Source organism: Larimichthys crocea, chromosome VII, assembly GCF_000972845.2.
Source record: "Larimichthys crocea isolate SSNF chromosome VII, L_crocea_2.0, whole genome shotgun sequence".
Taxonomy (NCBI): Eukaryota; Metazoa; Chordata; class Actinopteri; family Sciaenidae; genus Larimichthys; species Larimichthys crocea.
The window spans coordinates 13,631,894-13,653,047 of NC_040017.1; the positions used below are offsets into that span (position 1 = coordinate 13,631,894).

At 40.4% G+C, this 21,154-nt stretch overlaps 2 protein-coding genes and 6 non-coding genes across 11 annotated transcripts; 3 read left to right on the forward strand and 5 right to left on the reverse strand.

Moving 5' to 3' along the window:
• The first annotated feature begins 120 nt into the window (after window positions 1–120).
• On the forward strand, window positions 121–194 carry trnat-agu (transfer RNA threonine (anticodon AGU)). The gene has a single exon. It is a non-coding gene; the product is annotated as a tRNA-Thr (tRNA).
• A 349-nt stretch (window positions 195–543) lies between these two features.
• On the forward strand, window positions 544–617 carry trnat-agu (transfer RNA threonine (anticodon AGU)). The gene has a single exon. It is a non-coding gene; the product is annotated as a tRNA-Thr (tRNA).
• Window positions 618–1,245: 628 nt separating this feature from the next.
• trnam-cau (transfer RNA methionine (anticodon CAU)) lies at window positions 1,246–1,318 on the reverse strand. The gene has a single exon. It is a non-coding gene; the product is annotated as a tRNA-Met (tRNA).
• Window positions 1,319–1,751: 433 nt separating this feature from the next.
• Window positions 1,752–1,824, reverse strand: trnam-cau (transfer RNA methionine (anticodon CAU)). Its single transcript has one exon. It is a non-coding gene; the product is annotated as a tRNA-Met (tRNA).
• Window positions 1,825–2,257: 433 nt separating this feature from the next.
• Window positions 2,258–2,330, reverse strand: trnam-cau (transfer RNA methionine (anticodon CAU)). Its single transcript has one exon. It is a non-coding gene; the product is annotated as a tRNA-Met (tRNA).
• Window positions 2,331–2,763: 433 nt separating this feature from the next.
• Window positions 2,764–2,836, reverse strand: trnam-cau (transfer RNA methionine (anticodon CAU)). The gene has a single exon. It is a non-coding gene; the product is annotated as a tRNA-Met (tRNA).
• A 6,755-nt stretch (window positions 2,837–9,591) lies between these two features.
• Window positions 9,592–12,103, forward strand: sln (sarcolipin). 2 transcript variants are annotated; one of them, XR_002042063.2, is made up of 3 exons: window positions 9,592–9,607; window positions 10,644–10,911; window positions 11,314–11,426. XR_002042063.2 is itself a non-coding variant. In XM_010742816.3 (2 exons), the coding sequence occupies exon 2, from the start codon at window positions 11,426–11,428 to the stop codon at window positions 11,519–11,521; it is 96 nt and encodes a 31-aa protein (XP_010741118.1). In that variant the 5' UTR covers window positions 10,558–10,911; window positions 11,314–11,425; the 3' UTR covers window positions 11,522–12,103. The 2 variants fall into 2 exon arrangements, 1 of the variants encoding a protein (XP_010741118.1); XM_010742816.3 differs by lacking the exon at window positions 9,592–9,607 and having other exon boundaries at window positions 10,558–10,911; window positions 11,314–12,103.
• A 912-nt stretch (window positions 12,104–13,015) lies between these two features.
• Window positions 13,016–19,711, reverse strand: kbtbd3 (kelch repeat and BTB (POZ) domain containing 3). 3 transcript variants are annotated; one of them, XM_019260978.2, is made up of 10 exons: window positions 19,631–19,711; window positions 18,977–19,274; window positions 18,730–18,895; window positions 17,036–17,218; window positions 16,103–16,270; window positions 15,728–16,018; window positions 15,261–15,503; window positions 14,881–15,174; window positions 14,614–14,763; window positions 13,016–13,344 (listed from the first exon to the last, which is right to left on the reverse strand). In XM_019260978.2, the coding sequence occupies exons 2-10, from the start codon at window positions 19,261–19,263 to the stop codon at window positions 13,222–13,224; spliced, it is 1,905 nt and encodes a 634-aa protein (XP_019116523.1). In that variant the 5' UTR covers window positions 19,264–19,274; window positions 19,631–19,711; the 3' UTR covers window positions 13,016–13,221. The 3 variants fall into 3 exon arrangements, with proteins under 3 accessions (XP_019116523.1, XP_010741129.2, XP_019116522.1); XM_010742827.3 differs by having other exon boundaries at window positions 14,881–15,171; window positions 19,538–19,668; XM_019260977.2 differs by having other exon boundaries at window positions 19,538–19,668.
• Window positions 19,712–21,154: the final 1,443 nt, after the last annotated feature.

Here is a 21,154-nt window from a genome sequence, read left to right on the forward strand (position 1 = left end):
CATCATGTGTATTTTGTATGTGGTTATGGCATGTACATAATATATAGGAAATAATAGGGCCAACACCAGGTATCATTACCTGTTTCTGTCCCATGTGGTGTACCTGAGTTTACCTGTTGTGGCGCTGTGGCTTAGTTGGTTAAAGCGCCTGTCTAGTAAACAGGAGATCCTGGGTTCGAATCCCAGCAGTGCCTTTTCTACAATCCAGTGCAGCTGTACTTGCAGATAGTAGTAGTTGTATAAACAGAAGATAAATAGGGTCTTCTTGTAAGAAGGTACAGTAATTGTCTAAGTTATCTTAAATGTAAGATCAATGCATTCTTTTATAACTTTATTCGCTTAAAACTTTAACATTCAGTATCTACACTATTTTAACTAGACCAGTTGGCATACTAACAATATCAGTAAATGCTTTGAAGTTAAATTAAAGTAAAATAAGATTTTTCACAGATTTGTAATGTACTGAGGTTACCTGTGCTGACCACCAGCACCGGCCTGTTTTGGGGTATGGTCATTGGAGGACGTCCCCCTTTAGGCTCTAGGGGCGCTGTGGCTTAGTTGGTTAAAGCGCCTGTCTAGTAAACAGGAGATCCTGGGTTCGAATCCCAGCAGTGCCTTTTGGGGCAGTTCAAGTTCAGCATGGACCAGAGTATGGATGGTGGACTGGTAGTTGAAGAGGTGTCAGTTCACCTCCTGGGCATTACCCTTGAGCAAAGTAGCAAAACCCTCACTGTTCACAAGTAGCTGCTATGTATTGCTGCCCATCACTCCAGATTTTTCCATGAGCCTGTTGTTTGTGGGTGTGTGGTTGTATTTCAGGTAAAAATTTGTCAGTGTTTTTGTTTTTTCTTATCAATTGCTTATGATTATACATATGGGTACAAGCATGTGTACGTGGGGTCTGGTGTGCCTAGGAGCAGTTGTAGGGCTATCATAGATGCACAACCAATTGTGAACAAGACTGAATGAATGGTGGTGTATTGGTCATGTTTCAAAATAGTTACGTAGATAGAAAACTTTGACCTTCTTACACCATATAGTTAGTAAAGTTTTGACAGTATACAGTCTGTGTGTCCACTATTCCATATATTGATGTGAGGCGATTCACTGTCAGAGGAAAATGCCCGATGTAAGGCTTCTGTTAGATCATCTGCATCACGTGTATGTTTCTGCTTTTTATGCAAATCTAGCCTATGGTGAACGTTATGGACCATGTGTCATGGTGCTGTCTGACTTTAAAACACCTGCCCCATGTGAGGCTCAAACTCACGACCTTCAGATTATGAGACTGACGCGCTGCCTACTGCGCCAACGAGGCCTAGAAGTGCCAACATTGTGGCCGAGACGAGTTGTCACAGGTGCAACCATGGAGTAACTTGTCTTACAATCACCTATCTGGTGTGTCTAGGGGCAGTTGTAGGGCTATCATAGATCCACAACCAATTATGAACAAGACTAAATGAATGATGGTGTATTGGTCATGTTTCAAACTAGTCACATAGAAAGAAAACTTTACCCTTCTTACACCATAGAGTTAGTAAAGTTTTGACAGTATACAGTCTGTGTCCCCACTAACCCATATTGATGTGAGGCCATACATTCTCACAGGAAACTGCCCCATGTAAGGTTTGTGTTTGATCATCGGCATCACGTGTATGTTTTTGCTTTTCATGCAAATCTAGCCTATGGTTAACGTTAAGGACCATGTGTTTGTCCCATTGTGTTGTGGTGGCGTCTGACTTTAAAACAACTGCCCCGTGTGAGGCTCGAACTCACGACCTTCAGATTATGAGACTGACGCGCTGCCTACTGCGCCAACGAGGCCTGGAAGCATCTAAGTTGTGGTCGAGGCGAGTTGTCATAGGTGCAACTATGGACTAACTTGTTTTACAATCGCCTGTCTGGTGTGCCTAGCAACAGTTGTAGGGCTATCATAGATGCACAACCAATTATGAACAAGACTGAATGAATGATGGTGTATTGGTCATGTTTCAAACTAGTTACATAGAAAGAAAACTTTACCCTTCTTACACCATAGAGTTAGTAAAGTTTTGACAGTATACAGTCTGTGTCCCCACTAATCCATATTGATGTGAGGCCATACATTCTCACAGGAAACTGCCCCATGTAAGGTTTGTGTTTGATCATGGGCATCACGTGTATGTTTTTGCTTTTCATGCAAATCGAGCCTATGGTGAACGTTAAGGACCATGCGTTTGGCCCATTGTGTTGTGGTGGCGTCTGACTTTAAAACACCTGCCTCGTGTGAGGCTCGAACTCACGACCTTCAGATTATGAGACTGACGCGCTGCCTACTGCGCCAACGAGGCCTGGAAGGACCTAAATTGTGGTCGAGGCGAGTTGTCACAGGTGCAACCATGGAATAACTTGTCTTACAGTCGCCTATCTGGTGTGCCGAGGAGCAATTGTAGGGCTATCATAGATGCACAACCAATTATAATCAAGACTGAATGAATGATGGTGTATTGGTCATGTTTCAAACTAGTTACATAGAAAGAAAACTTTACCCTTCTTACACCATAGAGTTAGCAAAGTTTTGACAGCATACAGTTTGTGTCTCCACTATTCCATATTGATGTGAGGCGATACATTGTCATAGGAAACTGCCTGATGTAAGGCTTCTGTTTGATCATTGGCATCACGTGTATGTTTTTTCTTTTCATGCAAACCTAGCCATGGTGAACATTTATGGATCATGTGTCTGGCCCATTGTGTTGGGGTGGCATCTAACTTCAAAATACCTGCCCCGTGTGAGGGTCGAACTCACGACCTTCAGATTATGAGACTGACGCGCTGCCTACTGTGCCAACGAGGCCTGGAGGTGCCTAACTTGTGGTCGAGACGAGTTGTCACAGGTACAACCATGGCGTAATTTGTCTTACAGTCACCTATCTGGTGTGCCTAGGAGCAGTTGTAGGGCTATCATAGATGCACAACCAATTATGAACAAGACTGAGTGAATGGTGGTGTATTGGTCATGTTTCAAACTAGTTACGTAGAAAGAAAAGTTTGACCTTCTTACACCATAGAGTTAGTAAAGTTTTGACAGCATACAGTTTGGGTCCCCACTACAGTGATCCCTCGCTATATCGCGGTTCACTTTTCGCGGACTCGCTGTTTCACGGATTTTTTTCAGTGTCATTTTGCATGCTTTTTTTTTTTTTTTACAGCGTACTGTACAGTATGAACGGGCATTGTGTTCTGCGTCCTGATTGGCTAAGGGAGAACCGCACATGTGTTCTGCATGCATCACGACCTTCAGATTATGAGACTGACGCGCTGCCTACTGCGCCAACGAGGCCTGGAAGGGCCCAAATTGTGGTCGAGATGAGTTATCATTGGTGCAACCATGGACTAACTTGTCTTACAATCACCTATCTGGTGTGCCTAGGGGCAGTTGTAGGGCTATCATAGATCCACAACCAATTATGAACAAGACTGAATGAATGACGGTGTATTGGTCATGTTTCAAACTATGTACGTAGAAAGAAAACTTTGACCTTCTTATACCATAGAGTTAGTAAAGTTTTGACAGTATACAGTCTGTGTCTCCACTATTCCATATATTGATGTGAGGCAATACATTGTCACAGGAAACTACCAGATGTAAGGCTTCTGTTTGATCATCGGCAATTATGAACAAGACTAAATGAATGATGGTGTATTGGTCATGTTTCAAACTAGTTACATAGAAAGAAAACTTTACCCTTCTTACACCATAGAGTTAGTAAAGTTTTGACAGTATACTGTCTGTGTCTCCACTATTCCATATTGATGTGAGGCCATACATTCTCACAGGAAACTGCCCAATGTAAGGCTTGTGTTTGATCATGGGCATCACGTGTATGTTTTTGCTTTTCATGCAAATCTAGCCTATGGTGAACGTTATGGACCATGTGTTTGGAGTATTTTTATATTTGTTTAATGAAATATTTTAAAAAGTAAATTGATAGAAATTGGGCCTCTTTCATGTTAAAGTTCGTTGGTTGGTTTTGTGTTTTATTTCTTTATTTTTCAGGGGGGAAAGGATGAGGATATGAGGATACTCAGTGCACTATTATGTATGCATGTTTATCCATTGGTCCTGATTATTGTACTCTTTTCAAAATAAGAAGATATATAATAAAAATTGGTTAATAGTGTTGCTCTGAACCTATGTGCAAGCCAGAACTGTGTGTCAGTCCTCTGCCCACTGGCAGCCAAAAATGGGTTAGTGCAGCTTTAACAAAATCTGAGCTGAAAAAACATCGATCATGTTCCATCATTGAAAGAAGCCAGTGTACAGCCCACAGAATGACCAGACTGTAGGATATGAAACATAACCTGAAACAATAAAAACCTTCAGAATTATTGTTTCCTCCTGAGGATCAACAAGAAACACTCACAGTATTATTCTCTGCTCTTACACATCACAAAAAAGGGCACAATTCATTAGGATTTCATGATACAGTCAAATATAAATATCAGCAATCAGAGATCATGTAAATTATTAGCAGAAATCGCAAGATTAATGAAAATCTGTATATAGTCAGCCATCCATTGTATGGATCAATGCTGTTAAGAGACCTCCCTGAAAACTAAAAATCTGTCCGTCTTGTACTTTGAAAATCATTTGTTGAACAAATTCTGCTAACATAAATCTTGAACTCAGACGAAAGTCTATCTTTGTTACTCAGCAGCATGTCTTTAGTGCGACTGGAATATTTGTGTTTGTTCTTCCAATGGATAATACTGCTATTTATTTCCTTGTGTATAATATCCCAGCAGGGATATGTTGTTCTGCTGTGGCATCATGCTAATGATAGAATCATTACTCTTGCTTTTTGGTCCTTCTCCTCTCTCTCCTGATCTCCCCATCTCTCACTTGATATCCAAGACTTACTGCTGTCCTGTGCTTTGCCCTCTGGCTCCATTATATAAGACCTAAACCCTGTTGGCAAATCCATGCTGCATGCCTTCCTAATCTCCCAACAAAAGACAGACAAAAATGCTCCAGGGATCATTCTATAGGCCATGCTAACTTGATACTAAGGGATAAAAATGTAAGTATATAGGGGGGCTATATCCTGGGTGAACTGTTTGCCATTCCATTTTCATCCATTTCTTTCATCCGTCATCAGACTCCACTCAAAGTCTGGCAACTGAGGATAATCTTGCATTACCAGAATGAAAAAGTATTGTCACAATGGGATAGTTGGCACAAAACACAATGCCCTACATATTGGTGCAGATGTTGATCGGATACGAGCAGGCATTCATATTCGGGGCATGTTGCTAAATTGTAATTGATGTATTCTGGATATTGTTTTGTCTTTAGTGACCTGTTCGCTGTTCTCTCTCTGCTCAGATCTGGCGTATGAATTCCTCTATGGCCAGATTAATGACTCTACATGCCCTCTGGGGGGACGTCTTTGCATGTGTTGGTGAGTGAAACATTTGTGCGTGTGCAATCAGTGTGTGCCAGTGTGCGCGTGCATTAATACACAAGTGTGTTGTGTAACGAAGCCCTCACCTGTCCTCGGTCATCTCAGTAATTACTGTGCCAGGCTGAGCTGCTGGCCAGTGGGAACCCTTCGTCGTCTTAACAGCGAGCTCAGTTTAGTCTACAAAACAACAGCTGGTCAGACAGAGACTGTGGCTGCCCTCTCCAACATTTACACAACACTTGTTTTTCAAAAGTCTAATAAAATCTTTCTTTTATGAGCAATGGATGATATCCAGAGACATCGGTAGGGTTCATCTGTTGGGGAAATGGTCAGGCCTGCAGCAGTTTGAGCTCTTGCCCTACTTTTCTTAGCACTGATAACATGTTCTATTTTCTGTCTTTGTAAATCAATGCCTGATGGTCAGTTTTGTTGCAATCCAACACGCTGTGTCAACTTGAGAAAATAATGTCAAGAAGTGGCTGCTCTTGAACTTTCACATATATCACACACTTTTCTTCAGCACATGCAGCAATTATTTATTATTTTTGTTATTTTGTTCTGAGTGCTTAAAAGATGTCTGATCCAAGTTGGCTTAAAAGCTTCAAAGTTAAATTTTAACCTTGGAAACAGTTGAGAAAACAATTGCACCACAAAGTCCACATGGTAGCTGATGAATGATCCATCTGCTAATGAGGATCCGGTGACATGATCAAATGCTGGGCTTTGTAGTGAGTTGTGTTTCACAAATGCTCTTTCCAGAGACAAAAACAAACATTGCAGGTCATGCAATAAGTAGAATTTTAACAATGTATTTCAGAGTCGGTCAGACACTCATGAACGTGTGAACAAAGAAAAGAGTGGAAGTGTCACTTTAAGGTTATGAACAAAAGATTAGGAAGTTATTTCCCTTGCCAGTATTCAAGGGCAGCTTCACCTTACACACCAGCCAAGCTCTGAACAAAAAAAAAGCAGCATAGAGGTGAGAACTAGAGTGGAACCACTTGTGTACCCTGAGGCATGCCATCACTCTTTGAAATGCAGGGCCAGTAGCCAGAGGCCAAACTCCTGTTGCTGGCATCTTTGTATTCTAATTAGCTGGAAACTGCATGGCAGAGATGCATGGACAAAGAAACCAGATCTTGCTTTTTAAAATAGTGATTCTGATCTCAACACCTCTCTCTCTTTAGGGACTCTGTGTAAGCAGATATCCATCTGTTCATGAAGAAAGAGCAGCCAGGTAAAAGTGCAGAAATATATCAGCCCAAACTGCATGTTAGTTCAATGGACATAATGAAGACAGGAATGCATAAATACACACACTTCAGATAAGATATTGATGATCATTTCTGTTTTCATTGTATAAAAATCTATGTAGCAAAGGTTTGCCTTGCATTACACGGATATTAACAAGAGAAGATATCCTGCAGCGTTAATGAAAAGTAAAAGATAAGCTTAGATAAAGAGGTTAAGGTCTTTGGCAACAGATCTGATATTCGAACGTAATATTTCATCTGGTCAAAATATTAACAAGGCTGAGCTTTGATCCATCTGGTCTGTATCGTGTCTCTACCAGGATGACAGTCAGCTGAGATGAATTCTTGTCTCTCCTTCAATCACTGCTGCTGTAGTGGAAAAGATTTAAACACTTTAAATGAGCAAAGCTGCAGGCTAAATATTTTTTCAGTGCCAGCTATTTGTGGACTAATGTGAGGCTAAACAAGGGGACATTTTGTGTTTATTGAATAAGGACATTAATGCAGTGACATTTCACAATGCTTAATTGGTTAATAGATGTATGAATACCACTGTATCTGTTTCTGTATCTTTTAGCATTAATATACACATATTTTATCATTCATTTAGCTCTTGTATCATCATAGAAAGACCAGATTTAGAGCTTTGATATTAAATTAATAGTTTGACATCTTGGAAAATGCATTTCTTCATGAGAGTAACCACCCATCTATGTACACTAACGCTAAGTATGAAGCTAGAGACAGCAGCTTAGCAAAAAATGGAAACAAAACTACAATATTTATTTTGATATTTAGGTTTTTGTACAGATGAAATAGATTTAAGACGTGTTGGAAGAATGGATCAATGGATTTTGTTAGCTTTGGACAGAGGCTAGCCTTTATGCTTTAAGTGAATTGTCTCTTGGCACTATTCAGGCATAATGTTATAGGTTTTATTCACCCTTAAATGACTCCCTGGATAATTAGTTAATTGACTTTTGTTAGGTACAAATTAAATTAATGTTTAAGATCAATACCTCTATCATATCCACTCTCAGATTTGAAGCCAGCAGGCGATAGATCTTAGCATATATCAGCATATCTTTTTATTCTCATACGGTTTTTATATTGATCAAACAAACAAAGTATAGCTTAACATTGATAACTGATTATTATTATTGATTACTACATTATTGAGCTTTAGAGGTAATGTTATAGGCCTAGTGATTTTTTTAATCTTTGGACAGAGCCAGGCTAGATGTTTTCTTTTCTTTTAAGTTACTGTCTATTTATATGAAGTTTATTGACCTTTGAATGACTAAATGGGATTAATTAATTTAAGATGTAACAGCGGCACTGTAGGCTTTTTAAAGAGTGTGTTGATTATAAAAGTATGGTTGCAAAATTGATTTCAAAAGAAATTCTTAATGACTTGATTGGATGATTTGTCCATTGCTTTTTCTATTTTGCCATTCCCAGCTGGCAAGCGTGACAATGAAACTGACACTAAGCTAGCTTTCACTTGATAATAAACAGTAGTCTTACTGCATGCACAAATAGGCACGTACATATACATACAAACACTCATACACGCGGTGTCCCAGAATGTGTGGATTGGTGTCTCTGAGGCCTTGTTGACACCCCTCTGTCTCTCCACTGATTTAGAGGGTAACCCTGACAGCACTTAAACACTCACACACAGCTGTCACAATGGGCCGAGGTCCACCTCGCACAGAGATGCCTGCACACCTCGCCCTACTTCATTCAATCACCCCAATATTTCTGCGACAATGGGATTCCCCGTGTCAAATAGCTATTGGTGTGATGCTGGCAGAGCAGCAGGGGTGATAAAATGGCAGCCGTTTTGATCTGTTAAATCCTCCGGGAATGACCTTGGAATCCTGTGATGGAAAAGTTTAAGGGAGCTGTGCTCATACACACTTTGTCCTGCCGTGACCCTTTTTGTGTGTACGAAGGGAAGGTGTGTGTGTCAAAGGGGGTTTAACATTGGTTCAGAGATAACACCGTTGTAAGCAGCTGTCAAGTGTTAGATGAGCTGAGTGGCGAGCTCTGGTGAGCTGTCAAAAATCCTTTTCTTAGCGCCTGCATAGCATAGGGGAGGAAGAATTTAAAAGAAAACAATGGGTGTGCACAACCACAAGAGAGAGAGAGAATAAAATTATTATTACTATTTAAAGGAATAGTTTTGGCAGATATGCTTGTGTTAGATGAGGGGATTGATCTCGTGACTGTACTGTAAATATAAAAGGCCAAAAGCCAGCAGCCAGTTAGCTTAGCTTAGCACAAATAGTAAATTAAGACATTATATCTTGTTCGTTCAATCAATACTTTCATGGCACAGGTATAGTGCTGGTAATATTTGTTTAATTTCCACTGAGCTCAGTGACCAGAAGAGACCCCCTAAATGTCCTGGTCCTCACTCAACCAGAAAAGGATGCAGGCTTTACTGGAGATGCTGGTGAAGGTGAACTTGGATAGCTTTTTGCCATCGCTCCACTCCATTGTTGTCCACTTGACTCCGTGGTTGAGCCAACCCTGCTCAGGTGGGTCCTCCTCCTGTGTTGACAACCATGCACATGGACTTAATAAAGCTACTTCAGGGATGAGGGTTATTAGTCATCGTCCACAGAAAGGGTTGCTCTCCTCTCTTCTTCTTCTTCTTCTTCTTCTTCTTCTTCTTCTTCTACTTTCACACTCAGGTCATCTGTTACATAAGACCCACCTGTTTGAGAATGGCAACCAATCAAAAATGACAACCTGTGGTTTTGACAGTACAACAGAAGATGTATAAAAATTACAAGGACTATTTCTTGGCCGGGGGCAGTGACTTCTGGGAGTCGTTACTCACTGGTTACTGATCTCAGGACTCGAGGAAGTCACCACATCCATCCAAGAAATATTCTGGTAGGCTACATAACAACCTGTAAAATGTTGAGTTTTTGATTGAACAAGTTGCTCATAGGTTGATTCTGTTACCTTTGGACAGAGCCAGGCTAGTTGTTTCTCTCTATTACCAGTCTTTATGCTGACTAAACAGCTGCTAGCTGTGACTTTATAGTCACGGTATAAATATGACAGTGATATCAATCATCTCATCTCATCTAACTCTTTGGCACTGTTTCTCATCTATCTTTGGCATAGTTCCCAAAACGTCAAACCATTTCTTGAAGTATACAGATAGATTGATTGGTACAAGCTAGTAGGTCAAGAAAACTTTTACAGGTACAAGTTTCAGATTTTCCAAAATGAGAGCTATAAAAAATCATAACCTACTGTTCCCAGTGGTGTTAGGTATTGGTGCCTGTTTAGCCCTGGCCCATTAGCCTGTCTGCACTTCACCGAGGGGAGCTCAGATTTAGCCTGACTGTTTGTTGATCCATCAGTTAAGAGAAACCCATTTAGGAAGGATGCCAGCCACTACATAAAACTATGCATTGTTTTATTGTCTTCCATGACTGTCATCCAGCAGCCGGGGAGAATACTGAAAGTAACTGAAGTGCAGTGTCAGAAAGGGCTGTATATATATCTCATCACACTAAATAACAATGGGAAGAGGTAACATTTCCTGACAGCATGATGGATTGTGGCGTCTGCAGGATTTAAACCCACATGCCTCACTTTTGAAGAGGTTGATCTGTTATTCTTCTTTTCCCCTGTGCATGTCTTCTACCCAGATACTCAGTGGTACTATTACAGTTTCCTGTATCTATCAGAAGATGTGTGTATTGTGTATTGGAACAACTGTAATCCACCTAGTATCTGCAATAATGTTTTATAAATAACCCTGAGTCCCCCCCCTGTTGTGTGTGTGTGTGTGTATGTGTGTGTGTGTGTGTGAGAGAGAGAGGCTCTGTATGGTTGTAAATGGGAAACACTCCAGTAGAGAAGATTGTGGAAAATAACACACTCTACTGGTTGTTTATTCGGCGTGTGACATCAGTCTGTGTGTATGCGAAACATGGGCGGTCCGTCGAGGATGCCTACTTTAGGAGCAGGCCCTGCCCCTGGTGACCACAGAAAGCTGGACAACACAAAGAAGATCAGCTGCTAATAGATGCTGCAGGGAAAAAAGTGCCACGATAGAGAAGTTTCCAGTAACAAGGAGACACGCCGTCAGAATTTAAGAAACGCCGCACTGCTGGAACACATAAGAACATCTGCTTTCTCCTCTTCCTGCTCACTGTGAGATCAGCGGCAAAAGAGGAAAGGTAACAGCTCAGTGCCCACGTCTGATGTTGTTGTTGTTATCACCCTGAATAACGTAATCCTGCAACTGATAACTAAGAAATGTTATGAAATAATTTCAAAGTGTGATCTTTACTTTGTAACCCAATCTTGTGTGCATTGGTGTATTGTTATGTGTGCTTTGTGGGTGTGTGTATTCATGTCCTGAATGCGTATGAGAGGATATTGTGCCCTCTCTCCCTGTTGAATGATGTAACTGTGAACAGATGTAATGACTTGACTGATCCCTCTAATCTATGATAACAAAAGGCACAAACACAGCACATGTGACACTGAAGACACGCTTGTATTTTTACATGCCATCTTATTTGCCTTGATCATTCCTGTATTTCTAGCAATCATATCTTCCATTGCACACCTCTCAGGTCCAGGACACTAAGCCAAAAAGGAGCCACACCTCTTCATCCTTCCTCCTCTGCTCCTCAGCACTCCCCTCCGATCGTCTCCTGTTCTCTCCGTCCCATCTGAGATCCCACCATGGACCGCTCAGCGAAGGAGCTGTTCCTCAACTTCATGATCGTCTTAATCACCGTGCTGCTGATGTGGCTGCTGGTGAAAACATACCAGGACTGAACCATGGAGCAACAACAGAAAAGAGATGAACGAGAGGCCGAGGAGACGGAGAGATATGCGTGGAGGGAAGGCAGCATGGTTGCTACAGGACTTTGTTGCTGATTGATTCGTGTTCAGACACAGCGTTTACATCTTTTCATTCTTTTACTGTGTGGTTACTGGTCTGATCCAGAGCTCTAGTATTCTTCTGAGGTCAAAAAAACATGTGATTGCCACAGCCGGGTGAGCATGCTGTCAATGACGAATGAGTCCGTATTTGTATTCTGAGATGTTTTTTGAACGTGGCCTTGAATTTCTGGCAAGAGCTATAGGGGAACTCACAGTAGAGATGGGAGGGTGAATAAAATAAATGAACTTGAGGCTCTACTTCTTCACTGTGGAAACCTTTAAGGTGTGGGCTAGAAAACAATGTAATGTCGCTATAAACAGTAGCCCAAGTCATCCATGCTGTTGTGTCTATTGTTCTGTTTTGTAGTGATGAATGTGTCAAACGCAGATACTAGAAGAAGACATCAACACATATAATGAAGCATTATGTTTATGTTCACTTCTTGCCATTAAACAGTCTTTCCTTTGTTGTGATTCTTTTTCTTATTATACATTCATGATTAACACCATGAAGTCCATGTTTGTCTCGTCCCGGTTTCTGAAACTTTAAGTTACTGTATTCGTTGAAGCTGCAGCTGAGTGTTTCTCTATGATACGCAGGTACACGTAAAGTTACACATTTCCTCCAAACAAGCAGCTACTGAAGATACTCAGATGATCTATCTATTGGTCACATGTAGAATTGCAGTATATGTAATCATGAGAGGACAAAAGCAGAATAAAGGCAAGTAGTTTAAAGTGAAAATCCACCCAGATAGTTGAGTTTTAAATAGTGTAATATATATATGAGCAGGTCTCCGTCAGCTAGAAAGGAAAGAAAATAATATAGAAAAGACCCACTGATGTTATATGAGACCCACATATTGGGCCAATTCCTGAAAATATTACAAAATAATGTGTGTTTTCTAATTTACACTATCAAACAAAGCACATTTAGTTGAAATAGTCAACCATTCGTTGATCTCATGAGGTTTTCTTACATGGCAAAGTAGACATAGTATAGAGACTTATGAAATATTTTGTGTAATGTTGCCAGTAAAAAATAATTTGATCTGTTCAGGCTGTAAAATCCCTAAATGCCTGTAAATGGAGCCTCAGAAGTGTTACATAACAAAGTCATCTTATTTATATTCTAGCTGTAGGAGAGCTGATATGATTTACAGATACTGTGTGCTCTTCCTTGGGTGAATTCTCCTTTTAAAATATAATAAGCAGAAATAAATATTCAGGTACTAAAATAGGATCTCTAAAATAGTCTTCTTCCCAATAGGGTTCCTCCATGGGAGGAACCACATTATGATTGACACAAGAAAGGTCCTATGGCAGCAGTTGCGTAACACATACAAAGTTAAGCATCAAATCTTTAAATAAAAAAATAAATAAATCATTTGGCTCAGGTGCTCTCGTGTTATGATGATCTGTGAGAGATGTGGAGTTAGTTCAAGACTGTCATTCTCTCTTCAGGTTGTTAGTCTGTCGGCTGTCCGTCATGCACAGAGGAGGCTCTCGGGTACTTGCTTACATCAGTGACACATGTGACACACATGTACATCCGCTCACATGTGATCATGTGTTTGTGTGTCTGCTGTGTATCATGCTGTGTCACCCCATGGGTCTCTGTATCTGTTGAAGCTGATGAGCTGGCAGTGGAACTCAGTGAGCGCTCTCGGCATTGGAGCCACTTCCTCCCATTGGCTCCTCCCACTGTAGTACACCTGGACAGGTCACGAGAAAACACACAGATCTTAGTCGATGAACACCCCCTGCCTCCAAATACAAAGAATAAATGAACACACCCTGAGTAAAAAATTTATCCAATGAGTCAACCACACCTCTAATCACTTGGTTAACCGATCCTTTCATGTTTGTCCCTCCCTCCCTTCCTTCCCCTTTCTCTTCATCCGTTTATATTTCCACTTCATCACTGCATTTGCCAATTTATGTTCACACCCAATTTTCCTCTCATCCATCCCTTTATCCTCTCTAACCCTAACCGCGGTGCTCCATGTACCACCTTTGGCTCCCAAACTGTGCGAGAACTTAATTAATCCTGCACATACCTCTCCCATCTCTCCCTCCTCTAGGCATGACACTGGACACCTACATTTATCTTCTCTCATTCATCCATCTTCTTTATTGATACTTTATTAATTATTCATACTTGAATTGAGACCTCTTTATTGATTTTGAAATTGATTTGATTTTCAATACTTTGATTAAAAATTATGTGTAATGTCAGTAAGATTATATATATATATATATATATATATATATGTATATATATATATATTCATATAATATGAATAATACACAGCTGTACATGCGCAGTGCAACATTTATGTTTTTCCAATTTAATTTTCAAATTTCAAATTTAATTAGAAATACTCAACATTGCAATTTGTATCTTGTGCAGTGGGATCATTTTGATGCCAATGTTTCTCTGGTGAGTTATTGATCACTTTGTCCAGGACTTGTCAACACGCCAGATGACTTTCACTTTTAGCTCAAGAAACAATCACTATGAACACAAGCTTGTTGGCATGTGAGATAGTCTCAGTTTAAAACAAAAAAATGTAAGGAGAATACAGAAGAGTTGAGATGTTTTAAACACTCGCTCCTTTTCTGGCTTTTTACTTGTTTGTAAAACAGTTAGTTTCCTCTCTTATTACAATGTTACATTAGCTTATGCTCCCTTAGCGTGATGGCACTGAACACTAATGTAAAACATGCACCACGTAAACACCTGCAACAGACTAGAGAAAGATTTATTATTAATCTTGAAGCAGACTCCAGCAACACTTGTAGTAGAGAGAACAACTTTATTGTTAGACCAACACATTCAGCCACATGCTAAAATGCGCTGGTTTCACGATAAAGTAAAGGAGTTTTGACCTCTTCAGACTTTTTTTTCCTTCTCCATGCACCTTGGAAGTGGGTAAAGTTTAGTCAGTAACTGCTTCTATGGATAAAGAGCTTTGTCCTACCTGAACTTCGTCAGTGATCTCATCAGGTGAATAGTCTCCACCCAGGATGTAGATTCTGTCTCTCATACCCACCGCACCAGCATTGAACCCGGCACACTCAAATGACCCTTCACCCTTCCACACACAGGTCTCTGGACAAAAACTGTAGACCTGGAGAGGAAAAAGGCACACTTTGAACTCTCTGTTTAACTATTTAAACTATATAATCCCTTTATAAGACACTGCAATGAATTTATCTGAGTCTGATTCATTAATCTGCTGGCTCACCTTATAAGTGGACAGGTCACAGAGGTGCAGAGTGTTATTAACCGACACTGCTTTGACCAGTGTCGCATGGAAGAACTGGCCAAACTCTGCCATCAGGCGGCTCCACTGGTCCTTCTGGGCATCATAGCAGTAGAAGCAGTCCAGTGAGGGGTTAAAGGAGTCTGTGAGCTCCACCTCTGATCCCAGAGTATAAATGACACTGCCACAAGCACTGGCCTCAGGGTAGAAGATGGCAGTGGGCAAGGGGCTGGCTGCGCACCAGGTCTTGGTCTGTGGGTTATAATACTCCACCTCCAACACAGGAAAGAAAAGAACAGAATTTGTATTCACATAATGAAAGGACATCATCAAACATATATAATTAAAGGAGCTCCTGTTACCTCCAAAAGACTGGGAGCTCCACCTCTGGACCCCTTGGTCCGTCCTCCAATTACATACAGTCGGTCCAGGCAGGTCACAGCTGTGTGTGTGGTTCTGGGTTTCAGCATGGCTGGTGCAGGTGTGCAGGTTAGGGTCACAGGACAGAAGCACCAAACCTCGTCCGTGGCATCATGGAACGGCTCGGCCACGTGGAGACGTATGGCCCGGCAACAGTTCCCCCGGCAACCGCCTGTCACAAACATCTTAGATCCAGTGGAAAGATGAGAAGGCGGTGAAGGAACATAATAAAAAACATATGTAGTTATATGAGTCATTACAACATTACAACACTTCAACACTTCTACAAACAATCTGGGAACGAAAACTAACTTTCTGGTTGCACTGCTCACAGCCCATCCCCACACCAAGGTTATAACTTGCTCACAAGTTGCCTAATTTTAGGACTCAGTTCAAGCCCAAAACATACCTTCTCAGCGTAGCTGGTAAGGCAGGATCCCGGTAGGTCTGGTATTGTGGCTGTCCCCTCTCCCTGCCCTGTTCCCAGCTCTTTCCATTGGTCTGTTTCCAGACAGTAGCAGAAAGTGTGGCGTATCTCTCCGTTCTCCTCCGTCTTGTGGATGTAGATGTAGCTCTGTGTGGTGGCCGGCCTGGCATCAGTGAGCAGGCCGCTATACTGATCCTGTCGGCTCTGAGCCTCTGAGAGCAGGGCGAGACAGGACTCACTTTTGCTGAGGAGAGTGTCTGAATCATGCAGAGTCTGAGAGAGGAAAGGGGTAATATGGGAAGGGTGAGACAATCACAAGGCATCACAAGAAACTGAATGAAATCCAAAATCTGTTACCTTTAGTGCGGGTAGATGGTGGAGTCTGGTTAGAGATAACAAGCCCGGCAACAGTTTTTCTCTTCCTGGGAGATCGTGACGGATCCATCTAAGAAGTGACATCACCACGGCCTCCTCACTGGGCACGTTTAGAGCATCTGACCTTAGGCATGCTTCCAACACATTCAACTAGAAGAAATAAAGGAAATGGTTAATACTATATAGTCCCCCAAATCTTTTACTTTTTACACCATTCTTACTATTTTTACACAGCAGAAGCCTTTTGGAAATAAAAGGCACCATGCATGACCTTCAGGGCAAGACGTAACAATTTTTGTATATCTTCGTGTATTTATGGGAACGATACTATGCCCTGTGTGTAGGTTAGGAAAATAGTACTTTTTACTCAAAATCAACATTTTCGGGGGGGATTATGCCAAACTCTGGTCAAAATTTAACATAAATGAGGCCCCATTTTAATCTGATAACTTGATGAAATCATTCTTGAAACCTTTTGTCAAATACAAAAATATTCCCTGATATCTCACAGCTAAATCATGTAAAAAAAAATAAAATCTTTTTTTTCCCTGAGAGGCTAAGACTGCTGAAGCATTTTGACAAATGGTGTTGCTATAAGACTATTTTTAAACAGCAGTTTTATTTTCTCAACCTTCTATTTCAACATAGATATAATCATATGATGTGTTATAAATCAAGAAAAGTTTTTTAATAATAAGTTACAGTTTGTTGGCTGTGGAATATGATTTGGATCTGGAAAACAGGATAAAGTCGGAATGTACCCTCTACATCATCCCTCATTTATAGCCAAGGTATAAACTAATAAATTAAAAGAACATGCGCATTTATTAACAAATAAGTTACATTTATCAGTATATAAATCTCGGATTCTCTTATGAAAGTACGTGCTTATCTTTTTTGGTTATTAAGCAGCACCTGCATATCCAGAAAGTCCTGTGTTTTGGAAAGGTCAGAGAAGTTCTGAATCACAAACTCGTTGGCACTTCGGATGAGGGGGGCCGAGCCGTAGCCCTCAGCGAGAGAGAGGAGGGACAGACAGTTAGAAAGATCCATGGTTCCTATGAGGAAGTCGCTGCACGCTCGGGACAGGACTGGCACCTGGGGACACAAAAACAACATACAGTACGTATTTTTAAAAACAGCAACTTACAGATGAGTATGGTATTAAGCAACTATGTCTTTAACTATATTATTCCTTCATAATAATCTGACTGTTTGATTGTTAATCTAACTGAATGAAGGCACTCTAAACCCACACCAGCGTTTTCACTTAACTGATCAGACCTCTGCTTGGGTTGAAATTAAAGTTGAATTACATGTTGTCACCAAAGTTCATGTAGGGTGAATTAAAGGTGTTTGGTACAGTTTTTAATCTCCGCCTTGTCTAAGATTTTTTTGCACTAGATTAAAAAGAAAGCCCAGGACAGATCCAGAGAGTCCATGAACATTTTTATGGTTGATTAGGGGTCCACACACATGAAAAGGTTGGGAACCACAAATCTAAGGCATACAAAGCATAAGTACTGGTTGCTTATTGCAAGGTTGATTTAGCACTTTTCCTATCACCCAAAATCATGCTGTGTAGATGAGACAAAATTGGATAATTCCAAAAACAGAAACATGAAATTGACATAATTTATATTGATTTTGTTGCAGTAGTACAAGATTTGTGAAATATATTAGCTATAACTATGTTATGACCTTATAAAAACTAGCTAAAACGTATGTAATTTCACATCACACCTGTTTGCTGCCCACAATGAGGCTTTCTCTACCTATATAAAATAAACCGTGTTTAGTTATGCTGTTTCACTCTATCTTATTAATCTTTAATTCACTATACTAAAAAGCAAAGGTGTGAGCTCTCCACTGCTAACAGGTGCTATAAATGCTAACGAAGTCTGTGCATGCCCACACAGTCGTGAGGAGCTGTCTAATTAGTCAGAGAGGTAAAGACGCTTGTGTGGGTGTGCCATAGGTGAGTGGCAGAAATTTTGATTCTTCATAATGAGAAAAGCACAATGTTACTAAAATCATTAAGGGTGTCTCTGTTCTATTCAAATGTCACAGTAAGTCATGACGGCATAAGAGTGAGTCAGGAGGCACGATACCGGGAGCCTGAAACTGAAGCAGCTAAAATGAATTCAGCCATTGTGAATTTAATTATTTACGCCTGTTTATTTTTTTCTACTGTGATGCGTCACTGACATTTGTATAGTTTAGTAAATTTGTATAGTAACACCTAACAACAGGTGAGGAGGTGTTGGTTATGGAACAAACGTGGCCAAAACTATGTATGAGTTACTATATGTTTAACAAAACGAAGAAAGAAAGAATAGTGCTAGCACTTGTTGTCTTTGTTGGAATATCAGAGTAAGCCAATCACAGTGAGAGTAGGGTAGTAGGGTGGGTCATGACTTAATAGCCATAATTCAGTGCCTAATAAATGACTAAAAATGTCATTATAAAAGATAAACTGCACATTTTAGAATTTCTTTTTATTGTGATCAGCCCAAAATTCAAATTTGTGAAAAAAATCTGAGAGAGCTAAACTGTAAATTGTGTGCATCTTGTAGAATTGAGGATTTCTTGTCGGAATGTCTTTCTACCTGCAAAAAGGAGGCGAGCTGAAACAGCACATCTACATTGCTGTCAGTGATAAGTGTCTCTCCAGAATAGGCAAAGTCCAGGAAAGAACCCACCGCCACCGGACACTGGTTACCCAGAGTCACCGAACCATCATCACGCTCTCGCATATCCACCTCAAACATGGCCCTAAACACAGAGCAGTTACACATATTAATTAATTAGATAGATAGATAGATAGATAGATAGATAGATAGATAGATAGAATACCTGAAGAAATCACTGCATGCAGCAAGGACGCAGCGATGACAAGGAAAACTGCGTTCCTGGACCTTAATGGTGAAGTCCAACATCAAGCCTTGTTCCCTGAATGATCTGAGCACGGACAGCAGCTGGAGTCCGTGTGACTCAGACATCCGCAGCAGGGTCCTGCACTCTGGGACCCCGTTGCATTGTGGAGCAGTGCCAGGTTTACTGCTGGGTGGGCTGCTGCATCTGCTGCTGCTGGGGTTGTGGGCGTTGGTCATACAGGGCGATGACTCTTGAGGTTCATCCATTTTCCCAAATTCTGATATTAAAAAAAAGGAAATAAATCAGAGGTCCTAATGCATTTTCATAGTGAGCGTGAGACTGTTCACACATAGTGGCAGTGAATGTGTGTGAGCACAGAGAGGTGAGCAGAGGTAAGAAAAGGGAATGCATATCTTCATCTGTCACAGACACTAAAGCATGCAAGTGCAATACTGCTGAGAACAGTTTAAGGAAAGAGCTTGGTCTGTGTCTGACACAGTCACATAAATATTCAGCTCAAAATAAACACATGACACTTACCTGAGCTAATGTCTCGCTGTTAAAACTCACCCATGCATCAGTAACAGGAATACATGTGGCATGTACAGGTAGGTAGTCTGAAGCAGTACTCACAGTGTCAGCACCTCGGACAGCTCTCTCGCTCGTGTCACTCTAACTTCCGGAAGTGTGAAATCACGCGAGGACGCGCGCATTTTATTTTATTATATTTAATTTTTTCTATATACTTGTTGTTAACGTTATTATTGCTGTGAATGTGCTAATGATGAGATATTTAACTCGTCTATAAAAGCCTTTGTGTTGTGACCGTGTATACCGTTCTTTGTTTGCGGTAGAAGAAGCCGCAATGTCTGCTGGGAAGTGTAGTTCTGTCTCATTCACAGACTGGATCCTGGATAACTCGCCCACTGAGCTTAATCCGTATCTATGGTTTAATGCAATAGTCTGAAATACATTAAAGTTAAATGCACTCATGTCAATGCAATCATGTTGCATCAAGTTTTCAGGTTTATTTGTCATGTGCAGTTAACACAGGGTTAACAATACGATCAGCTCAGTGTTAAGAGCACAGATTGTGTAAAAGCACTACACATAAAGGGTAAAATACAATGCAATCAAATTAGAGGTAAAAACATATTATAAAATATAGCAAAATAAAATATGAAAAATATGTGGTAAATTCACATGGTAAAGCACAAAAGTAGGACTAAGAAGTAAGGAAACATTGCATTCAAGTAAAACTACATTCATTATATACATTACAAAGGAAACATAATCATAATTGCACACTGTAAAGCTGCCTAATTAGATGTTGCAGGCTTCCAGAGTAAATATTAAAATAAATATTTATCTTTGAGTGAGTGATGTAGAGATCCTCATGAACGAATCCTTATTGCATACTGCAAAGGTGCCTAGCCCTGTAAGACCTGACCCATCAAAAAATAGCCAGAAAATTCAGATTTTTTGGAACTGATATGTTTATTAACCCTTATAACAAAATCCACAAAAAATGTTGTTTATGAGATATTTTTTGTATCGCATTTGATACAGTGGGCGCTTTTGGCAACTTTTGGCTCACGTTAATTTAAAAAAAAAAAAGAATTTTGTCCAGTTTTGAAATTATAGAAGATGTTTTGAAGTTTTTCCTATTTTTTCTTTCTACGGCCTTTTTTATTTCACTTTGTGGTGGGCGGAAAAAATGTTGGAAATGACCAAAACAAAACTTGAGCTGCCTGTAGTGGCATGATAGTCCACCATGGGGCAGAATACGTGCATCAGATCACATACAACAGATTTTATAAGCAAGTATTGAACATGCTGATGAGATAGAAGTCTCAGAAACTCATGTAGCAAACGTGATACGAATGGCATTATAGGGCTAGTTTATGCCTAGTTTGCATGCTTCCAGGGTCATTATGCTGCAATGCAATGTATCAACCCTGGATGGCGCCAACTTTCTGTAAAGCATAAACGTGTGTTCGTGCTTATGCATGACGCAAAAAAAAAAGAGAGAGAGAAAAAAAGAAAAAGCCAACTGAATCTGAATTATTGAACGTGAACTTACAAGTATGCTGCAGTAGCGTTTGACCACCACAGTGCTGCTGATGACCAAATAACACACTTCCATGGCTGAGAACG

Coding starts and splice junctions, on each gene's coding strand:
- sln (XM_010742816.3), top strand. CDS start 11,426: ATGGACCGCTCAGCGAAGGAGCTGTTCCTCAACTTCATGATCGTCTTA.
- kbtbd3 (XM_019260978.2), bottom strand. CDS start 19,263: ATGGATGAACCTCAAGAGTCATCGCCCTGTATGACCAACGCCCACAAC. Junction 16,019..16,102: donor ACCATCTACCCGCACTAAAG/GTAACAGATTTT, acceptor TTCCTCTCTCAG/ACTCTGCATGATTCAGACAC. Junction 15,504..15,727: donor TTACCAGCTACGCTGAGAAG/GTATGTTTTGGG, acceptor ACTGGATCTAAG/ATGTTTGTGACAGGCGGTTG.